This window comes from Hirundo rustica, chromosome 2 (assembly GCF_015227805.2).
Source record: "Hirundo rustica isolate bHirRus1 chromosome 2, bHirRus1.pri.v3, whole genome shotgun sequence".
Taxonomy (NCBI): domain Eukaryota; kingdom Metazoa; phylum Chordata; class Aves; order Passeriformes; family Hirundinidae; genus Hirundo; species Hirundo rustica.
The window spans coordinates 95032188-95059126 of record NC_053451.1 but is presented as its reverse complement, the minus strand read 5'-3'; the positions used below and the strand labels follow the sequence as shown (position 1 = coordinate 95059126).

Genomic DNA, 26939 nt, shown 5'->3' with positions numbered 1-26939 from the left:
AATGTGGAGAGAATGATAAGCGATTAATCTCTATAGAGTTTAAGATGCCAGTGGTGGACCAAATATCTGACTGTGGAGAAACTAGTGGGAAAAACATGACTTTTAACTGGTGGAAGTGGAAGAGGTGGAAGGATGCTATCACACGTCTTTTAGTATTGCTTCTGTTGCGATTCAATTTCATGGTCAGTTTAGGTACAAAGTACTTTCAGCTCTTGGTGGAAAGTGGTGGCTACACCGTTCTCCCTATTCATACCTGTTACCCAATGCTACATTCCCTGATCCTTGGTCTAGCTGGGTAACTAATCTTTGCTGTGTGCCAAGTGACAAAAACATGCAGCCTGGGGTAGGAGGAGAAGGCAAAAAATCCATTTCAGAATCAGCAGTATTTTAGCTATGCTTCTGCAGCAGTAAGTCATATTTATGCACATCATGAACAAGTGAAGCCTTCCAGCTGGAGCTATTCCTGCTAAAGCAAAGAGAGCAAAAATAGATGTTAACAGAAATAAAGTTTACACTTGCTGGCTGCTATTCCCCAGAGGAACAATTAATAGGATCATACACTAGTACTCTATATACAGCACAGTAGATGGCCAAATGTTAGGTTTTACATGAATTAGGTGCATTTTTTTTCTTTCTATTACTACTAAAACTGAGTTTGCTGTGAATGCAACATTTTCCAGCGCACAAGTTTGTGTTGCCATCAGTAGGAGATCTCTGGTGAGTTACTGATAGCTCTGAGCCCTCTGAATTTACCTTTCAGGCTCTGCTGTTACTTCTGATCAGTACTCCTTTTGTCTGCAGCACACATAAAGTCACAGATAGCTCTGTATGCCAGCATAGCTAGATTATAACCACAGTACAGTGTAAGTGCTAGTGGCTGGCGTGTATATCAAAATCCTTAATGCATTATGCACCACAGTTTTACAGAGCTGAACAAAACTGTGTTAGGTAATTGTCACCTTGTCATCAGCAAGTTGCTATAACAACTAAAACAAAGCTCAAAGCAAGCCAAGACAAGCCCAGGAAAAGTAAAGCCTTACAGCCCTAGTTCCACAGGCAAAGTTAGTACAAGACCTGTGCCTAGTAACAGGTACAGCAATGGTGACTGTACTGCATTATAAGGCTATATTATAAGTCATAATCTAGTCAATGCAGTCAATGGAAAGTGAAAAGGTATTCAGCTCTCTGGAATAATTTGGTTAAAATTACAACATCAAGGATACTTAAAAAGGTCTGTCGATTATTATCTTTCTTTTCTAATGACATTTCAGTGCATCCAATGTTTGCTTTATTAGATATGAAATAGATATTTAGCATTTCTTGAATAGAGTTTTATATTATTTTCTGTCCTCATTAGGGCATTAAATCCCAAATTACTAGCAGTATCTAGTATTTTACTATCTGACTACTTCTAGTTAGTAGTTCTATCAAAAGGAAAATATGAACATAAGATGAATACTTTCAACTGACTAGTGAAGTCTTAAGTAAATTATCTAAGTGAGGTGTCTAGTAGGAAGGGGGATTTGTTTCTGTGATCTTTTCTTGATTTTTTTTTTTTAATTGTATTTTGCAGAAGAGATAAATTCAAGGAAAGAATTTTTTTTTTTTTTTACTCATTTTTAAATGCAGAGGCATGTAACACATAATCCTGATCCAGGACACAAACTTTTGCCCAGTTGAAAGAAGAATTTGCATATCTTGTCCTAGTAGTCTGTGTGATGTGAATTTCCTGAAGCAGTGATCAAACTGTGTGCAATAATGAGGAAAAAGACACCAGACTAAAAAAAAAGAAGAAAAGTATTTTATCCACACTCCCTAATGTTTTTTTTGTATGTGACTCAGTAATTTTTTTATGGTCACAATTATTTAATGTTCTATTTGAAGATCAGAGTTAACATTAATTCTTTATGCTGTAATCTTGGTCTACATTTTTGCTGGTAGAGAAAAAAATCAAGGCAAAACAATTAATTCTAATAGATTTTAAACTCGGATCTAGAGTTTGAAATCTGTTAGATATGTCTCTAGTCTGTTGGGGTTTTTTTGTTTCAACTGTAAGGAATTACAAAATGGATCTGGAAAGGCATTACTTTGTTTTGCGTATCTTCTCTGCGAGAACCAAGTCTCTGGGGGTTGGTGGGAAGAAGCTATCCAATGAATTGCCCATATTTTTTATACCTGAGTAGCCAGAGTTTCTTTCTGTCTCTTGGTTACTCTTTTAGGCTCCAGATGAAATTCTTTTGGAGTACTGTTAAAAATGCAATTTCCCATCCCACAGACCTTCCCTTTTGTCCTGCTTCTGCCGAAAGAGAGAAGTCTTCATCTTCTGTCTTTGCGTAGAAGGACCTATCCTAAAACCACTTTTGGTGATCCAAGGTTCACAATGATTGAGTTTATGTCAGTGACCCAACAAGAAATTCCCCATTTGATTTTGGTGGTTATTTTTTGTGCCATCAGAGTCAGTTCCCACACGCAGAGATAGCCAGAGGTAAAGTTGTGTAAATCCCTCTGTGAATGGAGGAAGGGAACAGACTCCTTTGGTTAATGCCTTACCTGTCTTATCCCATCTTGTACAAACACAGACTGAGGGTGCTGTTTCATCAGCCCTAGTCAATATAAAACTTCTGCCACCAACCAACAGTGTGCTTGCTCTGCCACCACATGATGTGTGAATTGTTTTTTTCCCCCTAGAAAACAGGGGATGAGGGAAAGGGAACACTTTGGAGTGTTAATTTATTCAGGTAAAATTCTGATGGGATTGGGAGAATGAAATTATTTTCAGAGCCTTAAGAAATACTCTGTGATATGGAAATGTTTTTTTGCCCTACTAAAGAAATGGCATAACATAGGAACATTGGAAATATTAACTCTTGAGAAGGATGTAGTTACATGGCTATTTAAGGAAGGAGGATTTATAAATCTTTACTCACTTTAAACCTGAAATAGAGAGAGCATCTCCATACGTGATAAGAAGTTTAGCTATTTAATAAAGGAAGGAACTTAGTTCTGAACCTCTGTTTTTAATGATCTCTCTGAATGAGAACTGTGTATGAGATTCATTATGAGATTTGGGGATCTGAGAGAGCAGAAAGGAATGGTTTGCTTTTAATTGTTCATCCATTTCTCCTGACATTATGAAATTTTGTAAATAATTCTGTACCTTCCCACTCTGGTTCTGTGATTTTCATCTTGCGTAGCAGGTGTTGTGCGGGTTTTTTTTTTTATTCTATGTTACCTAATGCTCCCATTCTACTTTTGGTGGATGTGCTGGGGATGACAGGGACTTCTAATGATGGCTAACTTTCAAAGTGGCAGTTGCCAGAACAAATAAGTCTTTTACAATTTTGTAAATTAAATGAGGCAAGACCTCAGTGAGGAGAAATAGGTACCATGGAACTATTCATAAAGTAAAAATGTATACAGTACTTTTGATTGATTTTTGACTTTCAAAGTTCAAAAAAGAGCAAAAGATTAAATTAATTTGCCTGACCACTGTAAATATTTATTCATTATACCAGTGTGTTTTTGCTATATGATGTGTTTAGTAATGATGACACCGAGTGTTTCGCTCTAATTTTACAGGCTTGCAACTATTTACCCAAATATTAGGAGAAATTTTTCTAGGGCACCTGGTCAAAAATAATTCAGAAAACATTGTTTCTATAAATTGACAATATTTGAAAAGAAAACTGACGCCTTTCAAATAGGTTAAGTAAGTGTCTGTATGCTGTAAGAAGTTTAACTATACAGTGAAAATGGAGTTGCAATATATCCTTGGAAGAAAGAAATACAGAAGAGATACAGAAAATGTGTAGCTAGAAAGGAGGTAGTGGTCATGAATCTGTTGACAGATTCACAGAAGAGCCTTGAGACAAATCTCTGTCCCTCCTGTTGGACAGACCTCTCAGCAGAACACATTTCACAACTTAAAATTTCTTTACAGTTGTTTGCACAAGTCCATCCACAATCTTAACTAATAATTAGCTCAAGATTTCCAGATGATGAATACAGAACCATCTGTGCTCCTACTCAGGAAATATTATTAGCAGCTATTCTCATGGAGAGAGGCCTTTTAAAAGGGTTTTTCTTGCCAGTTTAATGAAGACAGGGTTGCAATGCCGGTGTGAAGTCCCGTGGTACTGCCAGGCATTGCTACTGCGCTGTTCTGCTCAAGGAATGAACACTGTTTCCATGAGTTAGTCCGTGCTTTGATTCAGAGTGAAAAGGTTATAAAGGCACTAAAGACCATGGGGGGAAAAGTGCTGAATTTTCACACTTGAGTGAGCACCTGTGTGAAGGGTTGTGGTTTTGCTTGCACTTATAAGGCTGTTTTCATTTCAAAGGGGTTTGATACATGTAACTGGGAGTGGAGTGTGGCTCCAAATGTCGTTTTAAAGATAATGCTGCATCAGTGATCTGACAATGCACTGGAAAGGTTAAATTGAGTGCAGATCATTTAGCTTTGGTATGATGATTAATTTCAAGTGATATCACTTATGAATACTAGTTTCAAGTATTTACTGAAAAAGCCAATATATCACATGGGAACTTTGAAAAGTAAAATAACACCAGGTGATTTTGCTCCCAAATGAACTGATCAGGTGATTGTGACCTTGGCACGGCTCTTTCCTCCAGCCCTCCCCTCTTGCATGCACAAAACTGACATGCTCATCTGTACACTTGAAAAGTCCTTGATACTGTTGATATTTACTGTTCATTATCAAAGGTCTTTTGCTTTACAGGCTTAGCTATTAAAACAGGTGAGATGGCAAATGCTGACATGATAGTTCTGTAGTTACATAAGAGGCTTGAATACCTTACTATATCCCCTGATGAAGATGATTAAGAATCAGCCTATTAACAGTTCAGAATTAGGTGTATTGCTCTTAGATTAGGTATATTAAGTCTTGTTCCTCTTTTCTTTGATATTTCAGTGCTACGACTGTTGAAGGATGGTGCTGACCCTCATATGCTTCTTTCCTCAGGAGGCTCCTTGCTCCATCTGGTAAGAGTTCTTCTGATTGAAGATTAGTGTTAGTGACTGTGGATAAACATGGTGGGATAGTGATTAGCAGGTTTGGCATATTAACAAAAAAGAAAGGCTTAGCAATTTTTTTTTTTTAATCTACGCTGAACTCCACCATGCCTATGATTGCATCCAGCTATGCTTTTAAAATAAATGGTCATTTTCAAATTGCTTACAAAAGAATGGATCACATCATAGGAGTGGTAGCTAACAAAGGAGAATGAAGACTTCTATTTATAAATTATCTATGCAGCAAGAAGAGCAAAGGATATACTGCTTGATTACAAATACAAAATTGTATGGTTCAAAGATTCACAGGTCCTATATGAAAAAACACCATGATTTAGCATTTTTCCTTTTGTTTTTGTGATACTTTCTTGCACCAGTTTCCTACATGTGGATATTTAACACATTTTCTGCATTTAGTTTATCTTTATTTGCATAGCAATTCAGATTATGTATCAGGAAGATAAAAGAAAAACAATTTGTATATAATAATGAAAGTAAAATCAAGACGTTAGGACATGACAGGCAGACAGAAAGAAAATACCACAGAAATAGAATTTTGGCACTGATGAAGCCAGTAGTAAAACTGAAATAATTCCTACATCTTATGATCTTTTTCTTTGGTGTTTGGTGCTTCAGTTGCAGACATGCTGTCTATTCAATGTGAAACTATTTTAAGACATTTGGATCCAACTCTGTTGCACACTGTGGCTCATAGAAATGCAACTGAGCAAAGTAACAAAAAGTCTGCTGGCAGAATGTTTCATTTTAAAACAGTTGGATTAACGCTTCTCATAGTATGTATACAGAATACAGTAATTTTTTTTATGAGAAGGAGCCCGTGTGTAATATTACTGTACTCCAGCACACCTGTGACCATGCTCTTGCAAGGTACAGTGTTTCCATCATGTAATTAATCTGTGCTTTCCATCTTCCATGGCCATGATATTTAACCAAGGACTTTAGGAAATAAAGGCCAAGGTATGGGGAAAGTGTACTACTGATTTGGAAGAGACAAAATTTTTATTCTCTTTTCTCTAACTATTTTTCTGCTGTAAAGATGCTCAATCACTCTTTAAAAATGCAGTTCAAATGAGATGTTTTCTTTGGGATGCCCAAAACAGAGGCATCCCAAATCTTACCCCATGTTAAAAGCCCTAGGAGGCAATCTTTATCTCCAGTGTGTATGATTTCACATAAGTGTCAGGCATTTTAAAATAAAAGAAAGAAAAATTCATCTTCAGGGATTTTAAGTTGCCTTATCTAGTTTAGCTGATGCAGTTTTTAACTGCAGATAAAATCTGCAGTTGAACTGTGCCATTTTAGGTTTCCTGATCTGCATCACGCCCCAATTCACTGTCACAATCAGTATCTCTCAACTGGTGCCTGCTGCTTCACAGGCACACATATGCTTCCAAAGGAAGGAAGAAAAAAAGCTTTCTGCAGTAAGAAGTTTGCAGTCAAGAGCTATGTGTAACCTGCTGCCTCAGTTTAGTCAGAGTTATTTGTAAGTACTCGTAATTCGTTTACAGGAAAATGCTCATCCTACTAGAGATACAGGCAAACCTGAATACAGTGAAATTGGGATGTGACCCTGATTTTGGAGCAGTACAGACAGGAAAGGAGAATCATGATACAGGGAAACAAGATAAGCCAAAATTATTTTCCAGCAAGAATCAACACTAGTAATTTCAAATGCACCTTTGTTATATTCTTAAAGCCCACTCAAATCCATTCTAAGTGTTAGTTTTACAACTAACTGCTTGGTCCTACGGGGAACCTAATATTTATTCTCTCTGCTTGTGGGCTAAATATTTTGGTGTCAGAATGAATGGAAAATATATGTATCTTGACATTCTTTTTAAAATATGATCCATTATATAATTCCATTTTCCTTTTCCATATCTATTAATTTGAAAGTGTGATATAAACCTAAAAAAAAAAAAAAAAAAAATCAAAATGACACTTGATAAAGATCCTATTCTCGTCTCGGTAGAGAGTATCCCAATGTGGTTGAATCTAGGCAAGCTATGGGAACTTGAAAGGTATTCACTGAACTCTCTTTAGGTTGCATGAGAGGAGCAGTACAATAAAAATCGAGTATGTGCCTGAGCTGCCCATACAGTATGAAGCGCATGGTGTCAGGTCGATTCACACAGGCAATCATCCACCTCCACCCTTATAACAAAGTATATGTGTCACAGTTTTATTCTGGAACTTTAACTGAGCTTGTCCAATTGTTTCATAAAATCTATTGAACAAGAATCAAGGAGCACAACACATCTAAACTGCAACTAATCATAATAGACTCTATGTCTATTATTAATACAACAAAATGGCTCAGTGATACTTGTCTTCTCTAGAACTGGTTGTTTTTTGGTTGTCCTTTTAGCTTCACAATGGCTTGAAAATATAGTTGCTGTTAGGTTATGCTGATCTGTAATATAAAATGTCTTACCTCTGATTTTAAATTTCAGCATAGAACAGCTCAGTTTAAGTTGTACTGATACAATGAAAGCAAAACTCTTTCTAGAGCTGCCAGATAAATTACATAAGCTAAAGCAAATACATCAGAATTTAATTTCTGTTCTGTAATTTAATGGTCAGTATATTTGGAAATCATTGAGGGTAGGACTACTTTTTATCCTGATAGAATTTAATATTCATCTTCTTGGTTATCTATATTTATGATCACAGGGGTATATGCAGCTGCTTCATTCTGCTTAAGATCTCAGCTGTATCTTGATTCACAGTTGAGTCTAGCTACACACTTTTCCTTCTTCCCCACTTCCTTCAGTATCCTGGCTTCCATGCCAGATTAAAATAAGTCTCCCCATAACTTCTTCCCCATGGGGAAAGAGATAGGATCCTTCTCTAGAGAGACACTGAGATTGTGTGTGAGGCCAGAATTAGAATCTTAAGTGAGGTGCCTGATTGTCTTTTAAGGTATTATCCATTATCTTATACATAAAAAGTCAGAGATGTGACAGAGGAGTAAGGTCAAAACAATGTCTAGGCCGTTTTCTTCTTCTCTACCAAAGCTGTGATCATGACCAAGGTATAGAAATGTGTATAAACTTAAACATGTATACACATGCACGTGCATCCCTCCACCCCACAATAACACCCTCAGTGTGCAGAGTATTTATCTGCAGAGAGACTTGAGCAGGAATCAGTATGGTTTGCGGACTGGAAATAGAAGTGGGGTGGGAAGAGGGGTGTTATAGCCCTGAACTGCATAAAAGGTAGAAATTCATGTATGCATGGACATATGTATGTGTGCGTGTACATATACTTAGATACTTCTACTCATGATGTAATCATCATGCACTGATGCCTATGCACTGATTTGGAATGACAGTATTGAACAGGAAAAAAGCCTCATCCTTATTGTAGATTCAGCAGATTTCATAAGGAAATAGGGGATTCTATGAATCAGACACATGGAACTGGAAATCTCCACTCAGTTATTTCTAGAGATTTGTCAGCTGTTGTTCCCTACAAACACAGCAGTTTAACTACAATGCATCATCTGCCCTATTTAAATTGTATGTAATAAATTTAGTTGTACACTGAGAAAAACACCATCCCTAATCTGCTCTTTTTTCTTCTAGTGTGCTCGCTATGATAATGCATTTGCTGCAGAAATTCTAATTGACAGAGGAGTAAATGTAAATCATCAAGATGAGGACTTTTGGACATCAATGCATGTAGCCTGTGCCTGTGATAATCCTGATATTGTCCTGCTACTGCTACTAGTAAGTAAAGCAAGCCAATGCATTATGTGCTTGGAAAGGAGACAGAATGTAGCACCCTAAGGTCTGAAACTGCTGTATGAATCTAACATAGTGCTAGTAATCATATCAGTGAAAACATAAACAGTGTTTGGTTTTTCTTGACGCTGCTTTGGTGCTCAGGAGTTTTAGAAGGCATTTTTAGGACTTCAGTGAGAATAAATTGCAAACATCAATGTCAAGTATATCCTATTTCTCCCCTGTGGTCTGGAGCTTATATCTCTGATAAGCACTCAGTCCCAAATGGGGTATTCAGATAATTTCTTTTCTTTCCTCCTTGTCACTTTCTGTTAAGAGTTGATTTCTCAGACAATCTTTTAAAAAGCTTCCTCTGAAAAGCAAGTATTGGCTCACTTATGCTCAGTATTCATAAAAAGTGTTTGTGGACATGGTCAAAATGAGACAATTTTAATATTTATATAAACAACTTTGACTTTTTAATGCTGAGGTTGCCCAATATAGGAATAGATACAGCATTCAGCCTTTGTAGAGAGCAGTAGTGTGGCCAGGTGGTCAAGAAAGCCAGTGGCAGCCTGGCCTGTACCAGCAATGGTGTGGCCAGCAGGAGCAGGGCAGTGATTTCCCCTGTACTCAGCACTGGTGAGGCCACACCTCAGATCCTGTGTTCAGTTCTGGGTCCCTCACCACAGGACCCTGAGGTCGTGGAGCAGTCCAGGGAAGGGCAACAGAGCTGGGGAAGGGTCTGGAGCACAAGGCTTGTGAGGAGCAGATGAGGGAGTTGGGGTTGTTTAGAATGGAGAGGAAAAGACTCAGAGAAAACCAGAAAGAGGGTTGTAGCAAGGTGGGGATTGGTGTCTCCCTCCAGGTAGCAAGCAACAGAACAAGAAGAAATGGCCTCAAGTTGCACGAGGGAAAGTTTAGATTGCATATTTGGAAAATTTTTCTGTGCTCAAAGAGTAGTCAACATTGGAATAGGCTGCCCATAGAAGTGGCAGAGTCAACATCCTTGGGGATATTTAAAAGGTGTGTAGGTGTGACACAAATGGACATGGTTTAGTGGTGGACTTGGCAGTGCTGAATTAATGGTTGGACTCGATGATTTTAAATGTGCTTTCCACCCTGAATGATTCTCTCGTTCTGTTTTGTGCTTCCCTTAACCAGGACCACAAACTCTAGTTGTATGCAATGGTACTAATGCAGCTCTTTCTCTCAGTTCATGTGATATTGCTCTTTAAAACATTAGTGCAAAAACTGTTCAAAATCTGACTTAAAATTTTTTTAGTCCTTTTGTATGATTTTAAAATTTTCATGTTTTAAATAGGTCATTGCAAAGTCAGAGTTTTGTGCTATAATTGCTATAATTGCTATAATTGCTATGCTATAGTTGTATTTTAATGTTACAAGTAAAGGGAAGGAAGATACATTTTTAGACCGTGTACTTGATCTTGATAATACATTTCATGAAATCTCTTTGGAAGTTTATTTAGTCCATACCCTCTGTTCAGATGAGCTGGACACACCAACTTGTCCAGGACCAAATCTTCAAAGATGGAAAGTCCAAAACTCACTGGGCAACCTGTACAGGAAAAAAGCAAACAAACAAACAAAAAACAAAAACAAACACAAAACCCCCACACAAACAAACAAAAACTACAAAGAAAAAAACAAATCAGGTACTTCTGATTTTAAACATTATCATTACCCCTGGCAAATAAAGGATAAAATTTCCAGGTCATGTTTTATCTCTTGTCCAGTGTAGATATATCTGAAGCCTATTTATCCTTTGTATTCCACATATACTCCTAGACTGATTAACAAATTGGAACAGAGAAGTTTATTTATATAAACTCTTGTACTACGGGGTATTCTTGTAATGGGGGTAATTTTCAGAAATTCTGAGTGCAGTGATGTTGTCATTAATAGGAACAGTTTAGGCTATAGAGGGCACTTATAAAATTTTCCTTGTCCATTTTTGAAAGAAGCTTGATCTAATTAAGCTTCAAGTATCTCTATACAGGCTTATATCCAAAATAATTTTCCAGTATCCATCATTTGAATGTTTTTTTGATTTGGTCTCTGTTTGTTACCAACTGCCTTCATCTGAAGGTTCTAAGTACTTTCTGATAACTTGGTTATCTAAAATGTTAAAATTTCAGTAAGGATAGGTACACACATGTGGATTTTTGCAGATAAAGTTTGAATTGTCCCTATTATCTGCAATAACTTCTGGTAAATTTGCCCACATTTAGGTGGTGGTCAGCACTTTTAAAGGTAGAGTTTCCTTTACTAGATAAGTAATATCTTTATACTCCTCCTTCTAGAATCAAAATAAAGATTTTTAAAATTTGACATTTATAGATTTTTAGAGAGGGCAGAGGAAGGGAAATATTCTTAGGTTAGCAGTAGGTTTTGAACCATCACATTAATGTTATCTTTAATAGCATTTGACAAAGTGAAGATGAAACTTGAGGTTGGAGAGATTTATTCAAAATTCTGAATTGCCATTGCGTTAGCAATTCATATTAGAAATTACTTTGCCTTGAGGTTAGTGTTTCATGGACCATGTCTAATGTGTAGCATGAGCCTCGATAATGCCAATATGAGCTACAGTCAGCTTCTATTATGCCACAGCATTTTTGTGAAGAAAAAATAACACTTATTGTAACCTCAGCAATTACTTTTAAATGAATATTTCTTCTAGACTGAATTTATAGCCCAGACAATGCCATATTTTCTATTTTAAAGATGCATCCTAAAACATAATAGCATGGTCCTTTAATTGTTCAATTCAGATTTCTGGAAAACTGTCACAGAAGCCAGCGGAGATCTCCTTAGTAAGGACTTAAAACATTTCTTGAAGGGGGAGTAGGAAAAAGAAAATAGAAAAAAAGGGGGAAAAAAAAGGTATATGTAGATCCCAGAATGCTATCAATGAAGATTTGCTTAAGCACTCCCAGTTTCTCACTTCACCCTACTTTTGGAGATCTTCATCTTTCTCTGGCTGAGACAAGATAGTGACTTGTCATTCATCATCTGAACTGTGGTAACTCAAAATTCTTTGCTCTGGTGGATACCAGTGACAAAATCAAAGCTCATTCACTGCAAATTAGGAGGGGCTGTAGCTGTTTGCAATGTGGTAATCTGCTGTCATGTCCTTTTGTAAGGTTACTGGAATTGTAAGTACTATTTTTGGAATAGATGCAGAGTGAAATACTTGAAGCTATTTCTTTCCATAATTTCCAACACTTTACCCTAGGTGGTATTGCTTTCCAGGGACATATTTATGTCCTCTCAGTTTTGTAGCAGTCAGCAAGGGGCGGGGGAGCCCTGGACAGAGCAGCCAGGAGATACACCCGGTGTCTGCTAAACAGTCAGTCAATGAGGAGCTCAGCCCGGGGCGGCCGCTGGCACGTGAGCAGATGCAGAGATCAGAAGTGATCCATAGGGGTCTGGCTGCCATTCATGCCGATGAGGTGGGAAAGGTCACGCTCATCAGTCACTGCACGACCGCATCCCTATCCCTGTGGTATAGGGAATTGCTTTTCATGGATTTTGTATGAAGGAGGCTCCTGTAGCAGGTTGAAGAGAATGCCAAAGTGTCTTTCATTTAAGAACAAAGATGTGTAGGCTTATGTTTGTGCCCGCATGAAGTCTCTTAAGAGCATTCTCTTAAGAACAACAAGTACATTTATTGGAAAGATCTGCTCTGTTTTGCTTCACAACCTTTTCAAGGCTCAGGACTGGATGCTCTGTCAGCAGTTCTGTCTGGTTGGGGAGCGGTCTTTTTCAACATTTGGGGTGCATTGCAACATTGTATTTTACATTAATTCCATATGGTTGCTCTGTATTGAATTGAAACACTAGCCAAGATTTGTACCTTAATATCCAATGTTCTTTGTCCTATGCTACCAGAGTTGCAGAATGTCCAAGCACCATTTAGATGCTGCTCCTGCTTTGTCAGCTGTAGCAAGTTTTAATCCTCTTACTGCCCTTTAAATGGCTGCAGCTTTAAACTTGTATCCACTTGCAGTCTAATTGCTCCTCCACAAAGGACAATTTTTATCTTCAAATAGTTTTAATTGTTTCATAAGAGTGGGTGACCTTCATTTTCCTTGTGCATTGTTCAAGTATCTTCTTGTCATGACAGCTCAGCCCCACACAGTCTGTTGTTCACTTCCCCCAGGTCAGGATCACAGTGTAAAAGTGAGAAAACTTTTGGGTTGAGATAAAGAGAGTTTAATAGGGAAAGCAAAACTGCACATATAAGCAAAGCAAAATAAGAATTAATTCACCATGTCCTTTCAGCAGGCAGGTGTTCAGCCGTCTCCAGGGAAGCTGGGGTCCACCACGTGTATTGGTGTCCTGGGAAGACAAATGCCATCACTCTGAACATCTTCCTCCTTCCTCTCCCCAGCTTTATATGCTGAGCATAAGGCCATATGGTGTGGTGTGGCTGTGTCCTTCCACACCTGGCAGACGCTGGCTACTGGCTGGCTCAGATCTGCACAGCGGCCAAAGCTTTTTGGTCGGGGTTGCAAGCAGGCAACCTCTTCCTGTGGGTCTCAGCTTCCCACCGGCAGCTGGCCTTGATTGCGTCATGATTGCGGCAGTGGACAAAAGGGCAACTCTCTACTAGGCAGGTTTAATGATGGTTTATTAAAGTCCGAGCGGCGGGAGCTCCGCCACTCTCCAAACTGCCCAGAGAGAGCCCCTTTGAATTTCCCTCCCTGAACTTATAAATGGGGGAGGATTCAGGGGTGGCAACAACAGGTCAGCAAATCAGGGAATTCGGGGGGATAACAGGGGGTGTCCACTTGTAAACATCGGACCACTCACAAGGGCGGAAAAGGGGATTTCTCAGGCACCAGCCTATCACTCGACGCCTCTCCTGGGACTTTCCTAAGCCTGGGGAGGGGTCCCAAAGTGACAGACAGGATGCCCCAGAGAGGGGGGGAGAGGGGACTGACAAGGACAGGTGTGGGGGGTGGGATGATTGCCATAAAACAACTTGCTATACAGCAAACTCACAGGGGAAGAACATTACAGAAAATGTGCGCACAGTGGAATGAACCATAACATAAAACTTCTTACAAAACTTACAAAATTACTTAAGAACTTGATAAAACAATTCTTGCACTGCCACAGTGTGGGATATCCCTCTGAACAGTTGGGGCCAGCTGTCCCCTCCACTGCTCTGTCCCCTCCCAGCTCCTTTGCACTCCCAGTCTGCACTGGTGGGGTGAGGACCAGAAATGGCTTTGGCTCTGTAGAAGTGCTGCTCAGCAACAGCTAAAACATCCCTGTGTTATCAATACCCTCTTCAACGCAAATCCAAAACACACACTGGCTGCTGGGAAAAAAAATTACTCAATCCCAGCCAGAACCTTGCATACATGTGGTGGAATAAACATTGATACTGTTGCAGTTTTGTATATTAACCTTGGCTACTCAGGCAGTAGGGTAGGTAAGAATACCACTTTGTAGAACCTTGTATTTTCTTTTAATTTTTGTTCACTTTGCATTATTTTTTATCATGAATTCTGTGTTTTAGAGGATCAGCACTGGTTCACAGCCATACTGAGCTCCCATGTTTAGTTCTTTTTCTCAAGATAACTATGGCTGTGTTGCAAACCACAGGTTTCTTTATAACTTGCTGTTTACAGCACTTTAATTTCAGAGCATTGCACAGGTAATCATGGAGCTGTACAGTTTGGCTCACACATTACAAGTTGATAACTATGATTTTTCTTTTCTAATGTATCTTTGAGTTTGGTTTGGGTTTTTTTTTCCCCCTCCTCCCACTCCCAAAGAATCATGAAGTCTTTTGATGTTGACTGACCTGAGGCTGAAGAGCAACAGAGAAAAAGAAAGCTGATGGGAATGTGTTCTTGTCGTGTACTTCATTTTAATGTCATAAGGAGGCACCTTTTAGTGGGCAACATGAATGTTACATTTTCACCATCTTCAATGTAGATCTTGTCAAATGAAACTAGGAAGGTGGAGGTGGTATTTTGGTGTTCGTACAGCATGTGACACAGTAGAGTTTTATTCCTTATTGAGTCTTTCATAAATCTGAAAGCATTGGTATGATAAACCTGGTACTTAACTAGAAGAGATCACTACTACATCCTCAGAACATTCTTAATACATTTTTTAATTGACCTTACTAGAAAAAATAAGTGTACCTTCTGTCTGCTAACTAATTAAATGTTTCATCATGTACTTTCTGGAACTGAGAATTGAAGCACAAAATGCAAATCTGGCATAGAAGGCTGAAAGTACAAATTTAAAAAAAAAAAAATTGAGGCTGAATATTTTTTCTCTCCCCTATTTAAGAACTTAGGAAAATCTGTGCTTGGCAGCATGCAAAAGGGAATTACTATAAAATCATTCATTAGATTTACAGCAACAATAGATGAGCAGTGTCAGGTATATAATGCTATTCACTGTATGTGTAATCCACTTTTGATTTTGGTGTAAAAATCCCCTTTCCAAAACCAGATATATTTTTACTGGAAAAAATTAATGTGAACCAACATCCTGGTAGGAGTACAAAGGAAGTCTTTATGGGGCTGTAACTCTCTTTTCTCCTCCCCCATACAGTTGATAATGACACATATCTGAAGTCATGTAATCAGACAGCAGTTACACAGATATTTTGCCCTTATTCTTGGCAACTACATCAGGCTGTGTTAGCAAGCAGAGAGAATTATCAAAATGCCATTATGTTTAAAACTTAAAGAAAGGTCTTACTATTTCATAGTTCTAGAAACAATTACTTCCTCAGAGGAAGCAATTCTGCCCTCCTCCTCAATCTTGCTCAGTATGACTTCCTCCTTTGAGTCAATATGAGAGGAATCAGGGAAGGGAAAGAATGAAGAACAGCTAGAGGTCATGAGGAGACAGTGGTTAACGGTTTATAGTATGAATGATCATGTAGCCCAAAAGAAAAATGATTCTTCTGTCGTTTTAGAGGCAGTTACCAATATTTGTAGTAAGGAAATTAAAATAGCATTTTTTTCTGTGAAAGCTCTTGGTATCTATTTGAATTCACTCACAGTTTGCAGAGTCTGGTGGATGTGTGAGAAGCGTAGGAGGGAATTTCCAGAGAGTGTGTACTACTGGCTCACAGCCTTTCATCATTACTAGCTGAGATAACATAGAACTAACTTAGATAAAGGCCAATAATTAACTAATCTAGATGATGCCTTTTAATGAGTTGCTGAAAACCAGATGGCAACACTCCTGGGAAACTGCAGAAATATTAGTCTTTCTCCATAAAGACTGGGGAAAATGGACAAAGCTAGCTAGTCATGAAGCACTAAAGGTAATCTAAGGAGAGATAAGAACAGGAACCTAACTGGATACAGCAAAATGGCCAAAGCATTTGACTTTGAGCACTATCATAAAAGTAATGAGATAGCCAAGAAAAGAAATTAGGATGATATAAAGAGAAAAGAAAAAGCATGTAACTTAAATTGACAAGAGAAATAACCAGTGAAATAGAATCTGCAGTTCATTGTACAAAGAATGCTAAATCATGGTATGAATCAAAGCCCTTTTACATGGGAAGTAGCCACAGAAAGTAAGACTGAAGAGTCTGTAAATACTTGATGTCTAGAAATCTCACACACACACACGCATTCCCTCTCTGCCTTGCTTTGTCCCTCTCCCCCTTTCATCCTCCCTCCCTCTGTCCAGGTGGAAAACATTTGAGGTTGGGGATGAGACTTAGGATACAGACCGTGGTTATTAAGCAGCAGATCTGTATACTCTGAAGTTCTTAGCATCAGAGCATTTCCAGGAAACAAAAACTCCTGGAGGTAAAAGAGAATTAGACCTGCTGGAAAAAATACCACTCCCAGTTTTGGCTGGAGCAGGTCAGGAAAAATATGCTGAGATGGACAACATGCACAAAAATAGGGAATTTTGGATAAGCTTCACTCTAATTCTCTTTTTCCCCAGAGAAAGAGGATCAAAGAATGACAATATAATGAAAATCAACATCTGGCTTTGATCTTCAGTAAGCATAGTTTTGTACTATGAAGAAGATGGTCTGGGGATGTTCCACCACTGGGGGATATTTGTAGAAGGTGAAATTCATTCTTTATGCCAAGCGGCCTCTGCTTGAATCACTGACATAATTATTCTGTGAGTTGCTCATGGAGTAGCTAGGGAATTGAGGAAGACTGTTAGTTAAATTGCAGAAGTGAAAAGCTGCTTGGTAGTGAAGAACTTGGTAACAAGACGACGGCCTTGCTACTTCTCTACTAATAGAGAAATGGGCCTGAGAGTTGCTGGGGTTTCATTAGGATTGGTCCTATGACATTTTATTTAGAGTTTTCAGTGATAACCTTGAGAAGAAAAATAGGGGTATGATAATGAAATATATTGAAGACAATGCTGTGGTGTCTTCTCTATTGGGGTCAGAATTATAGTGTCATACAGAAATAATGGGGTATCTTTCAAGAATTAAGTAATAAAAATGTCTTGAAATTTCAGTGTACAAATACAAGATATGCTCTGAGCAACAGACATGTGATATGTCTGTGATAAGCTCAGGAACCATCAGCTGGAAATTCAGAAAAATACCTCAGAGCTTTAGTCAATTATAACACAATTTTATGCTGCAAAACATGTAACTGCAGGTAGGGAAAAACAGATTTTTGGATTTGTCAGAATGAAGATGTTGCCAAGAGAAAAGGAAAAGTGACTTTGCTACTGTCCAAGTAATGACAACCTGCAGTTAGCTACCTACAGCCATTTTCAAGAATGGGAAATTGTACCAAGGAAACCTGCAAGGATAAGTGTGGGAGTAAAAGGCTTATCTTAAGAGAAGGGAGTAAAAATAGTATGTTGTACTTAAAAAAATCAAAACAGGGAGGTTGTAAAAAATTCTGTAAATATATCAGGATAGAGGAAGAGGTAAGAAGAAGCTTTTAAAACCCTAAGTTACTGCTAGCATGAAAGCAAAGATTGCAAAAGCATCCAACAATAAACTTAAGACAGAAGTGAAACTAAGCTTTCTTAATGTTAGGAGATATATGTTGGAAAGTAGCTTTCCATGCAGGAGTAATAGTGATTAAAAAACCCCAAACCTGAACCCTAATTGGATTTAAAATTGATCTTAAATTTGTAAATGAGGTTATGCGTTATGTGTTACCCGCATTGCCAAAGTGATGCTTCAGGAGATCCATTCTAGTATTATATTGCCACATGACAGCTGTTCAGAGGGCTGTGTGGATATAATTATTCTGACTGTGTTCTTAAGACAATAAAGTAACAAACAAGATATTAAAAACATAATATTATGAACAATAAAAAGCAAGTTAAGTTATATGGTGGATATTTGCTGCCTGTCAGACTATGCTAAATTTCTATAGCCCAAAAACAGACAGGAGAGAAGTTAATTGAAGAACCCAGTTCAGAAAGAGATGTTAAATACTGGGCAAACTTACTGTTTTTCAAGCATTTGAAATATTTCTGTTAGTTCATTTTTAATACTCTTTTCAAAAATCTGAAAGCAAAATACAAAATGGCCACATAACATGAAATCAAAAAGAAAACGGGGGAAAAAAAAAAAAAAAAAGGCTTATTTTTTTCTCAAGGAAAGAAACCCCAAGGCCACAAAAGCTAGATGTTTAGTCTCTGGAAATAAGTTGAGAATGGCATTTAGATCAGTAATGAATTGATGAATTGTGTGCCTCATAAGTATTTATTATTTTTAAAAAGATTTCTGGATTTTTAGTGGGAAGAAAAATGTTTTAGTATTTTTTTTAAATGTTAGTAAATTCTGTTTCCAAAGGGCTGACATCAGGGAGGATGGACATTTCCTCATCAAATTTCAATAAAAACGTGTTTAATTCATATATGGGATTGCAAAGTCAGTATAATTTAGTAATCATGACAAACAATGCACTTCTTTAATTTGGATCTGTATATCTTTGTGAGCAATGTTTTCCATCAGTGACAGATTTTGACATCAAGCATTGGAGTAAACTGAACTTAGAACTAGACTTTGAATCACCATATCATTAGGATTTAAGCCAATTTTTTCTTTTGTTTTTAAATGAAGTATTCAACCCAATAATAATAAAATTTAAAAATAAATTGTGCCATTAAAGAATAAAATAAAACTTATTGTATTATTTAATATATTATTTATTGGGATAAGAGCTGATGCTGAATGCTAAAAAAAATCCTGAAACCACTCAAACCAATTGCCTCCTCTCCCAGTTGTATTTGGCTTTTTATGTGTTTTCATTTCAGAAATACTGGAGTGAAATATCACTATGGCACAGTTTGTAATGCATAATTTAGAAGGGCTTGGGAGCACGAACCCGTGGAAAAAGAGCCATCAAATGAACCTCCGTGAATTCTTGAATTTCTGAGTGAGCTAGTAGGGGAAAATGCAGTGCTGATACAATTTATCAGAAGTTCAAGGACAGCTTTCCTTGATATGCCACCATACAGATTGATGTGTAAAGTCATGGGAAAGAAAACTGCTGCAGGAGAAACTGGCTTACATATTGAAAGCAGATGGTTTAGGTAAATTGTAGCAGTGCAGGGGTAGTGGACCTAATAAATGAGGTGACCTGAAGGTCATTAAAAGACACATCTGCACGTGTGTTTGAAGACTTTTCAGCTAGAATAGGAAAGATGGAGAAAAAACATTGACTTTCCAAATCTAGAATAATTGGTGTGGACTATATGTGGAAAAAGTAGGCAATTCTGTTCAGTGTAGAACAATATAAAATAATGAGACTCATTTGGAGAGTGAAGTGTAGGAGTCAAAGTCAGGGAAAGAAAAATAATGGAAAGTTGGATGTACTTTATTTTTCTCTGTTTTGTTAATGAGCTTGAGCAAGATGTGGTTGCTGTCTGCAAGGATGAAAGGCTGAAAAGATGTTGGAAAATTTATAAAAGGTGTCTTATGAAATCACATGAGAAAACTAGCCTTTATATTGTTTCTGAATAACAGCTGTATCTTCAGCTATTTGAAGTCAAAGTTTATCAAATCAGACTTGTCTTAAATTTCAAATGACTCCCATTAGAAACTGTGCTGTATTGTGATTTTTTTAAAACACAGTAAATAGTATTTTTCCAAATGTTAAATAATGGAAAGTATTTGTTGAATTAGAGTAAAAACTGCAAGATTACTGATTTGCATTTATTGGGAAGAAGGATGTTCCTTAAAATTATGACAGTACTGGAAGGTGGAAAAAATCATTTTCTGGAATGAACACCAGAGAATGGTAAGGGAATTATTATGGACAATTGTTTCTTGGCAAGGTGATAGGCGCTTGATAGATTAATGCCTATTACTGCATCACTGACTGCTAAAATTACACTTTTATGAACATGAGGAAAAAAAAATTGTCTGATGAAACACATAGATAAATCCTTGATGGATGGAATAACATTATGTCTTTGAAGTATTTATTTCAATTTTGAGTAAAATTTCATCACTTTTTCAATATACATATCAATCCACGGAGACCAGTAATTGCAAATAACCGTGGAGCCTTATGTTTGGTTTATATAAAAATGTCAGCTGTGGTTATACTTGTATTGCTAGGATTTGTAAGCAAATGTTTTCTTCTCATATAATCAGTTTCAAATTTTGGCATGGAGTATGTATTGCCCCCACAGCTGTATTAGGGATTAAATTGCTGCAGTCACACACAGCAAGTTACTACTGACTATAGCTGGAAGATTTTCTTGTCTACTGCACTTTATTCATTACTTAAGCACAGGAAAATAATAGAGTTTTCTGTTTTTCTGGTGAGTTCTTTAATTATATGATGATGTGCTGGGAAGCCAGTTTTGTATTAAGGTGACTGGCATACTAAAGTCCCTAAACAGATTTGGAATTTCACACAATGATTTGTTTGTAGGGGATCTAGATTTAATTACTAACCAGCAAGACAGTATCACCCTGAGTGCAGATTAAGATACAGTATATTCCCCTCCCCTACACTTAAGAACATGTTGATGTTATCAATCAACACAATGAATCTGTCTCATAACAAAAATGCAAATTAGCTGAGTTAAAATAGCAGTGTTGTGCTCTTATTTCCTTGCATGATACATATATCTTTGCAAAAATTGTGTACTCTGTACACAGCTATCATTTCTTGCATACTGTTTAATCTCTCACTTTTAAACCAGACACATGTAGTACAGATATTCTTTCTTTTTAATGTGTGTACATATACATTAACATAGGCTCTGGCTTTTTTCTCTGCATTAATAAAGTGGTAAGATCTGATGTTATACCTGATGCATTGCTATTTATTTATGTGTGCCATTTCAAGTGTATTGAAATTGCACGCACACACATGCAGATGCACAAATACATATACACATGTAATCTCAAAATGGACTGGAGAATGAAAATCAAAACAGTCAGCATCTGCGTTTCCCAAGTTGCATAAATACATACACATGGATATGACAGTGTGCATAAACAGGAAGAGAAGATGGCTTCCCAAACAGTTGCGATTAAGGAGAAGGCTGTCATATTAAAGAGGGCCTTGGGGTTTGCCTCTAGTTAGACTTTTTACATTTATGTTATTTACACTGAACCTGTAAACTACAAGCTCTTCAAAAAACAAATTTCAATCTTTACTGAGCCTCAAAATCGACTTCTGTTCTTTGGAGCCATGGGGTTGTTTTATTTGTTCTTCCCACATCTGTGGTGGGCCAGGGATGGAAACTCTTTACAGTGAGGCTAGTAGGCAGAACTTTCTCCTGCAGTTTTGTTTGGAGTGTGTGTGCGTGACTACTTTCTGCTATATATGCATGTCTATATATGTATATACATACAACCGCATAGAACTTTGCAAGGAAACATATTAGTAAAACTTTAACCTCGATGTCTTATATTTTATTTGTACTTATCAGTACAGTAGTGGATCATCAGAGGATGCTTTTTATCTCCATTTTGCCTATAATAAAGTTATGCCTTACTAACTGTCCAGTTTTGTAGAAAAGCGACTGTTCTTGCTAACCCCAGTGAGTGATCTTTTTAATTCCTAAAGTATGAGATTTGTTTGACCTAATGTAATTACAAGTTTGTTTAATGATTATAAAGTAACTTAACTCTAACTCTGGTGTCAGATTAAAAGACTTTTTGACAGACAATTCTGAAGGCTCACTCCCTGCTGTGTGAAGGCAAATTTCTTTCTATTCATTCTAAAAATAGAAGGCAATAATCTAAAAAAAAAAGACCTTTTGTTGGAGTATTATATAAATATATAAGAGAGCGACTGACCATTTTTCTGTGTGCCTGTCATAGCTTTTAATGATTACAATTAAAATATAATTAAAAGAAAGCGTTCTTCTATACTGTTATCAGAGGCATTCAGTGCTCGAATAATTTCATTTTTTTCCATAAGCTCTGCTACTGATGGGAAGTTTGCAAGTCCCATGTGCAGAAACAGATGGGGAAATTTTAGTCTTTAGTCATCAATGCTCTTTGAAGTTTCCTTTCTAATTCCCTTTTCTTGCCAAATAATTTGCGAGCTGGCAATATCAAGTCAAATACCCCTCCTTCTGTACTTCAACTACCCTTTTTTGACCTCATTCTGATCTTTTGGATTTTTGCTGCAGTGTCTTAATAATGGAACAGAATGAGAATACTATTCTGGGCAAAGAGAACTTTTTTCGTGATATATAACATGCAAGTCGAGTTTTCTATAATTTCTTCAATTCTTTAGTCTACCTCCACTTTCAATAAAAATATGAAATTTCAGTAAGAAAATATATTCTGATTTTTTTTTCATGCTTTCAGACTAAATGATTTTAAGAGTTAAAAGTATGTCAATTTATTTTTGTGACACTGAAACAGATACATCCAATTAATGTAAATATTCCAAATAAAATTCTTTTTTTTTTTTTCATGCTAAGTTAAAAGGAATGTCTTAATGCTCTTAGAGCCCTTCTGATACCCTAATGCCTCAACTTTCTGTCTCTTTTCTGAGAAGCCCTCACTGAAAATGTGCAACACGTATTTTGAACCGAGGTACCTCCATAAAGTAGGAAAGTGAGAAACACGGTTATGTTTTCTTTTTTTGTCATACTTGGCTTTGGAGACGAAAATCATAGACATATAATTCTTCATTAGCTGCTCTTTCACGTAACACCTTTTTTTTTAACGGAAGGAAAAATTTTAACAGGTAGAATATTAAAATATTGATAATGTATTAAGAGAAGTGCATATTTTGAGAGTAAGATTGGTTCCCATAATTTCTGGTTGAATAAAGCATATGCGCAGAGACTGGAGAATTGGATGTTTAAACTCATAGTTATGTGGGAGCGCTAGAATTGAATATGTTCTGCCCACAGCCTGTCCCACCAGAAACCGTAGATTCATTTGCCCTACCCTGTGGTTAAACTAAAATTTCTCATGCCTGAATGCACATCTAGCCAATAAAAGCAAGAGAAAAAATATTGTTGTTAAAGCTTATTTCTTCACAGATATAAATCCAGCAGTGATTACCTCTGAAGACACAGTGAGGCTGAAGAAACTAGTGCTCAAATTGTATGGCAAAATTTAGTCATGCATTTGAGAGGTAGAGATTTTCACGATGTTAAGAATAATCAGTTGAAGTTTTTGAAAAACCTCAGAATGAAGTGTGGAAGTTAAGAAACAGAAATGGATACAACAAAAATAATGCTGTTCTTACAATTTCTAGTCAAACTAGCTGGATGATTCTCAGTGTTTCAGGATATTTGTGTGAGAGAAGAGAGAGGAAATAAGAATAATTCCTTGAGGCAAAGCTAAGTCAAGGAAATCAGACTATATTTTAGAAATTAAGACCTTAAATTCCAAGAAGCCTTGGTGGTGTGTACTAGGATTCATAACATGAGGAACCACCATGAAAAACAACTTGCTGTCTGATTGAGATCCAAATACAAATCTGTATGCCTTTAGAATTAATAGAATATTCCCCAATCCACATGAATGTTGTAGTTCTAGGGCATGGAAATAGTGGTAACTTGAGAAATGTACAATACTTTTTATTTGGCTGCTTCTGGATAAGTAGGTTTTAACTTTTTTATTTCATAACTGCATGCTTAGTTATATTTTACTTTGAAAGAAGCCGTTGCAAACATACTACACTTCTAGAGTTTTCAAAAGTGTTCAGTACTGGAACTGAGTGGGATTTTCTTTGCCTTTTTCATGCCTTCCAGCTGATGGGTTGAATTTAAGTCCCCATGGTGCACAAACAGATGGGAAAATGTTGGTCTTTCGTTTTCAGTCATCAGTGCTGATTCTTTTATCTTCTGTGTGCATTAGTCAAACAGACTGCATGTCAAGCAATCTGTAATATGTGCCATGGAAGCCTTTTTTTTTAACTGTATTGAAAATCTTTTCTGTGAACTGACATTGCCTACATTCTATTAGTTTAAGGAAGAAACTGCTTTAGTCATGAACTAAATTATTTCCAAAATGGTTGTGGATCTTTGACAATTTTAAAGTACTATTTTTTGCTATTTTGTGAAGTAATTCAACAACCAAGAAGTACATTTTCAAATACAATTGGGTATTTTTGTAGGCATTGGTGACCGTATATATATACACAACTATACGATGATTTTTATGAACAGACACCGTATTGGCACGTACCTTTTTCCTTTCTTACCCAGCATGTCACCGAGATACACGCCTGGGAGTTTTGGAACCCTATGATGTTCTTTATGAACGCTGGCATGCACCCATAAATCTTAATTTCTAGACTTTAACAAGATAGTAAGTCTGTTTCAATGAGCAGTTAAGTTGCATATTCAGATTTTTGAGCCCATTTTTGCAGCATAGAACCCACAAGTACCATGAATTAAAGAACTTATATCCACAGAGCAGCTGAAATACTTTACTTACATAAGGATGACTGAATATCAATCTGCATTTATATGATCATTCCTTGACTGGTTTGGCATGTACCTATGATGGAAATAAATGAGTAGTAGTGGCATAACATAAACTTGTATTAATAGAAATGCATCTATTTTAGCAATTATGTGAAGACAAAATTTTCAGCACTGCATTATCTCCCAATTTCTTGAAAGTGTTTTTTTTTAAATATGTGTTTTGTCCTGTTCAGTTTATTTTGTGTGCCTGGAGGGCACTTATAAGGCTCCAAATTCAGTTTCTATTCTGTAGGCTGTGTTGCCACAGACATAAGGGATTGAGCTTAGTACTTGTGTTTTTTATGATGTGGGTGGGATCAGGAATGCTGAAAATTAATTCAGACCTTTATTATATCACAAGTTAAGCTCATCCAGATGGCAGACAGTTCCTACTCCATGTGAAATAATAGTTTTGGTAACGTGACAAGCATGGGTTTATAGACAGTAGCAACTCTTACTGAGTTCAAAGCCCTGGAACAGAGCAAATATTGCAGACAGATCATCATCAGTATCTTTCCTGTGTGAGAGGTGGAAACTCCTGTTGCAGGTTACCATTGATTCAAGGTTATGGAAGGAGTCCTCTAAATGGTGCATTGGGTCAGCCCAATTTGCAGAACTAAGCTCTTTGCAAGTCCATGAAAAGTGATGTGAGAGGCTTTTCTGTTTCTATTAAGGGAGAATTTGTTTCCATGTGTATGCCTTAACATGATGCCCTAATATGAAGGAAATCAGCTGAGCAAGAGGATTTGTTCCCAACATTTTCTCTATAACTGCACAAGCCCATGTAAAGCATGCATGAAACATTTGTTAGTGTACCTAACAGTTGTTACTTTGATTTGTGATCCACAGATTTTAGTTTTGAATTTATATATATAGGTAGGGAGTTTGAGTCCTTGTTCAGATTATTTTGCTAAGGGGCACTCTGGAAAGGAAGAAAGAAAATATTTTCAGTTTGGAAACTCCCACTTAATGAGGCTCCTGTTTGCATTTCTTCAATACTTTTCATAGTACAGGTTTCAATACATAGTAATCTATTGATGAAGACCTTTAATTTTGGAAAAGTTATGCCTAGGTCTGGCATCCATTATGGTTGAGGGATGGTGGTTTCATGTGGAACTCAACTAGCTTAACTGCCTGAGAGAATATGTAGTTTATTATTTGTAAAACATAATACTTTGAAGCCCAAGTCATCAGTCTGGAGTTACTGAAATTCCCATTTAATAAAATATGAGGTGTGTCCCCCTCAGACTGCAGTGATGGCAATTGCCCTATAAAGGATGAAGAGTAGGATTTTAAAGGATTGCTTTTGTACAGGTGAAATTTCCACTTGCTTGCTTTTCACAGAGTAAGAGACACACTCCTGTCTTCCATGAGGCGAGTATGTTGTCTTTTTTTTTCCCTTTTCTTTCGGCAAGCTACATTAAGGGTCAATAAAGCCAAAACTGAAGCTAGAGCAGCTTTGATGTCACTGTTTGCCACAGGCTGTACTGAACTTACATACCTTTGTAGATAGCTTATAAACATTTGTGATCCCTTTTTATTTCTTTGTCAAGCCCAGGGCAAGGAGGAATAAAAGTAAATGTTTAGAAATAGGTATCCTGCATGGCAGACTTCTAAATCAGCCTTTGTCATGGGTTTCTTCTGATGCTTTGTTCTGGAACAGGAATCTTTTCTTTACTCTAGAGTGTGTAGATATTGGTTATTTATCTCCCAAATATATTTAGGTGTCATGGGGAAGGGTCTTCCTTAAAGGTTTATGTGGAAAAAAGTTAAAATTATAGTATTAAGATGGCAATCAGTGTTCTGAGAGACAATATTCAGATTTAGTAAACGAGTTTCTAGATTGTTTTGTGCTCGTAAAGAGACTACAAAAGAGGTTACCCAGCTTGCGTCTGTCAGTTTTCTTCTTACTAAGCAAGCAGAATTCAATTATGATGGCAGCAGATAGGGGAATGTTCAGTGGAGGATCTATAATTGTAATCACTAAAACTGTTTTTTCCCCAGCTTTTGTCATAGCTGCATTGTGATTTCTGTGAAATAATTTTCTGCCTACAGAAAATCTGTTGTTGAAATGAGTGGGAAGGAAGACATGCTTTTGAACTGAGAGCAGCTACTCAATCTCACTTAATCATTTATTTTGTTGTCTGTGGCTTACTAATATGTTAAAATATTTAGCTTTTTTTTTTCTTTTTTGTCTTTGCCTTGAGAACTGTTCCTCATCTGTTCAGCATTGTGAATTT

At 37.0% G+C, this 26939-nt stretch overlaps 1 protein-coding gene across 3 annotated transcripts in view; it reads left to right on the top strand.

Moving 5' to 3' along the window:
- MYO16 (myosin XVI) overlaps nucleotides 1-26939 on the top strand; it is a 370295-nt gene that overhangs the window by 123432 nt on the left and 219924 nt on the right. For all 3 annotated transcript variants that reach the window (XM_040056866.2, XM_040056865.1, XM_040056864.1), the window contains exons 3-4: nucleotides 4932-5002; nucleotides 8644-8787. In XM_040056866.2, the coding sequence (XP_039912800.1) occupies nucleotides 4932-5002; nucleotides 8644-8787 (215 nt within the window). The remainder of the gene's footprint in view (nucleotides 1-4931; nucleotides 5003-8643; nucleotides 8788-26939) is intronic.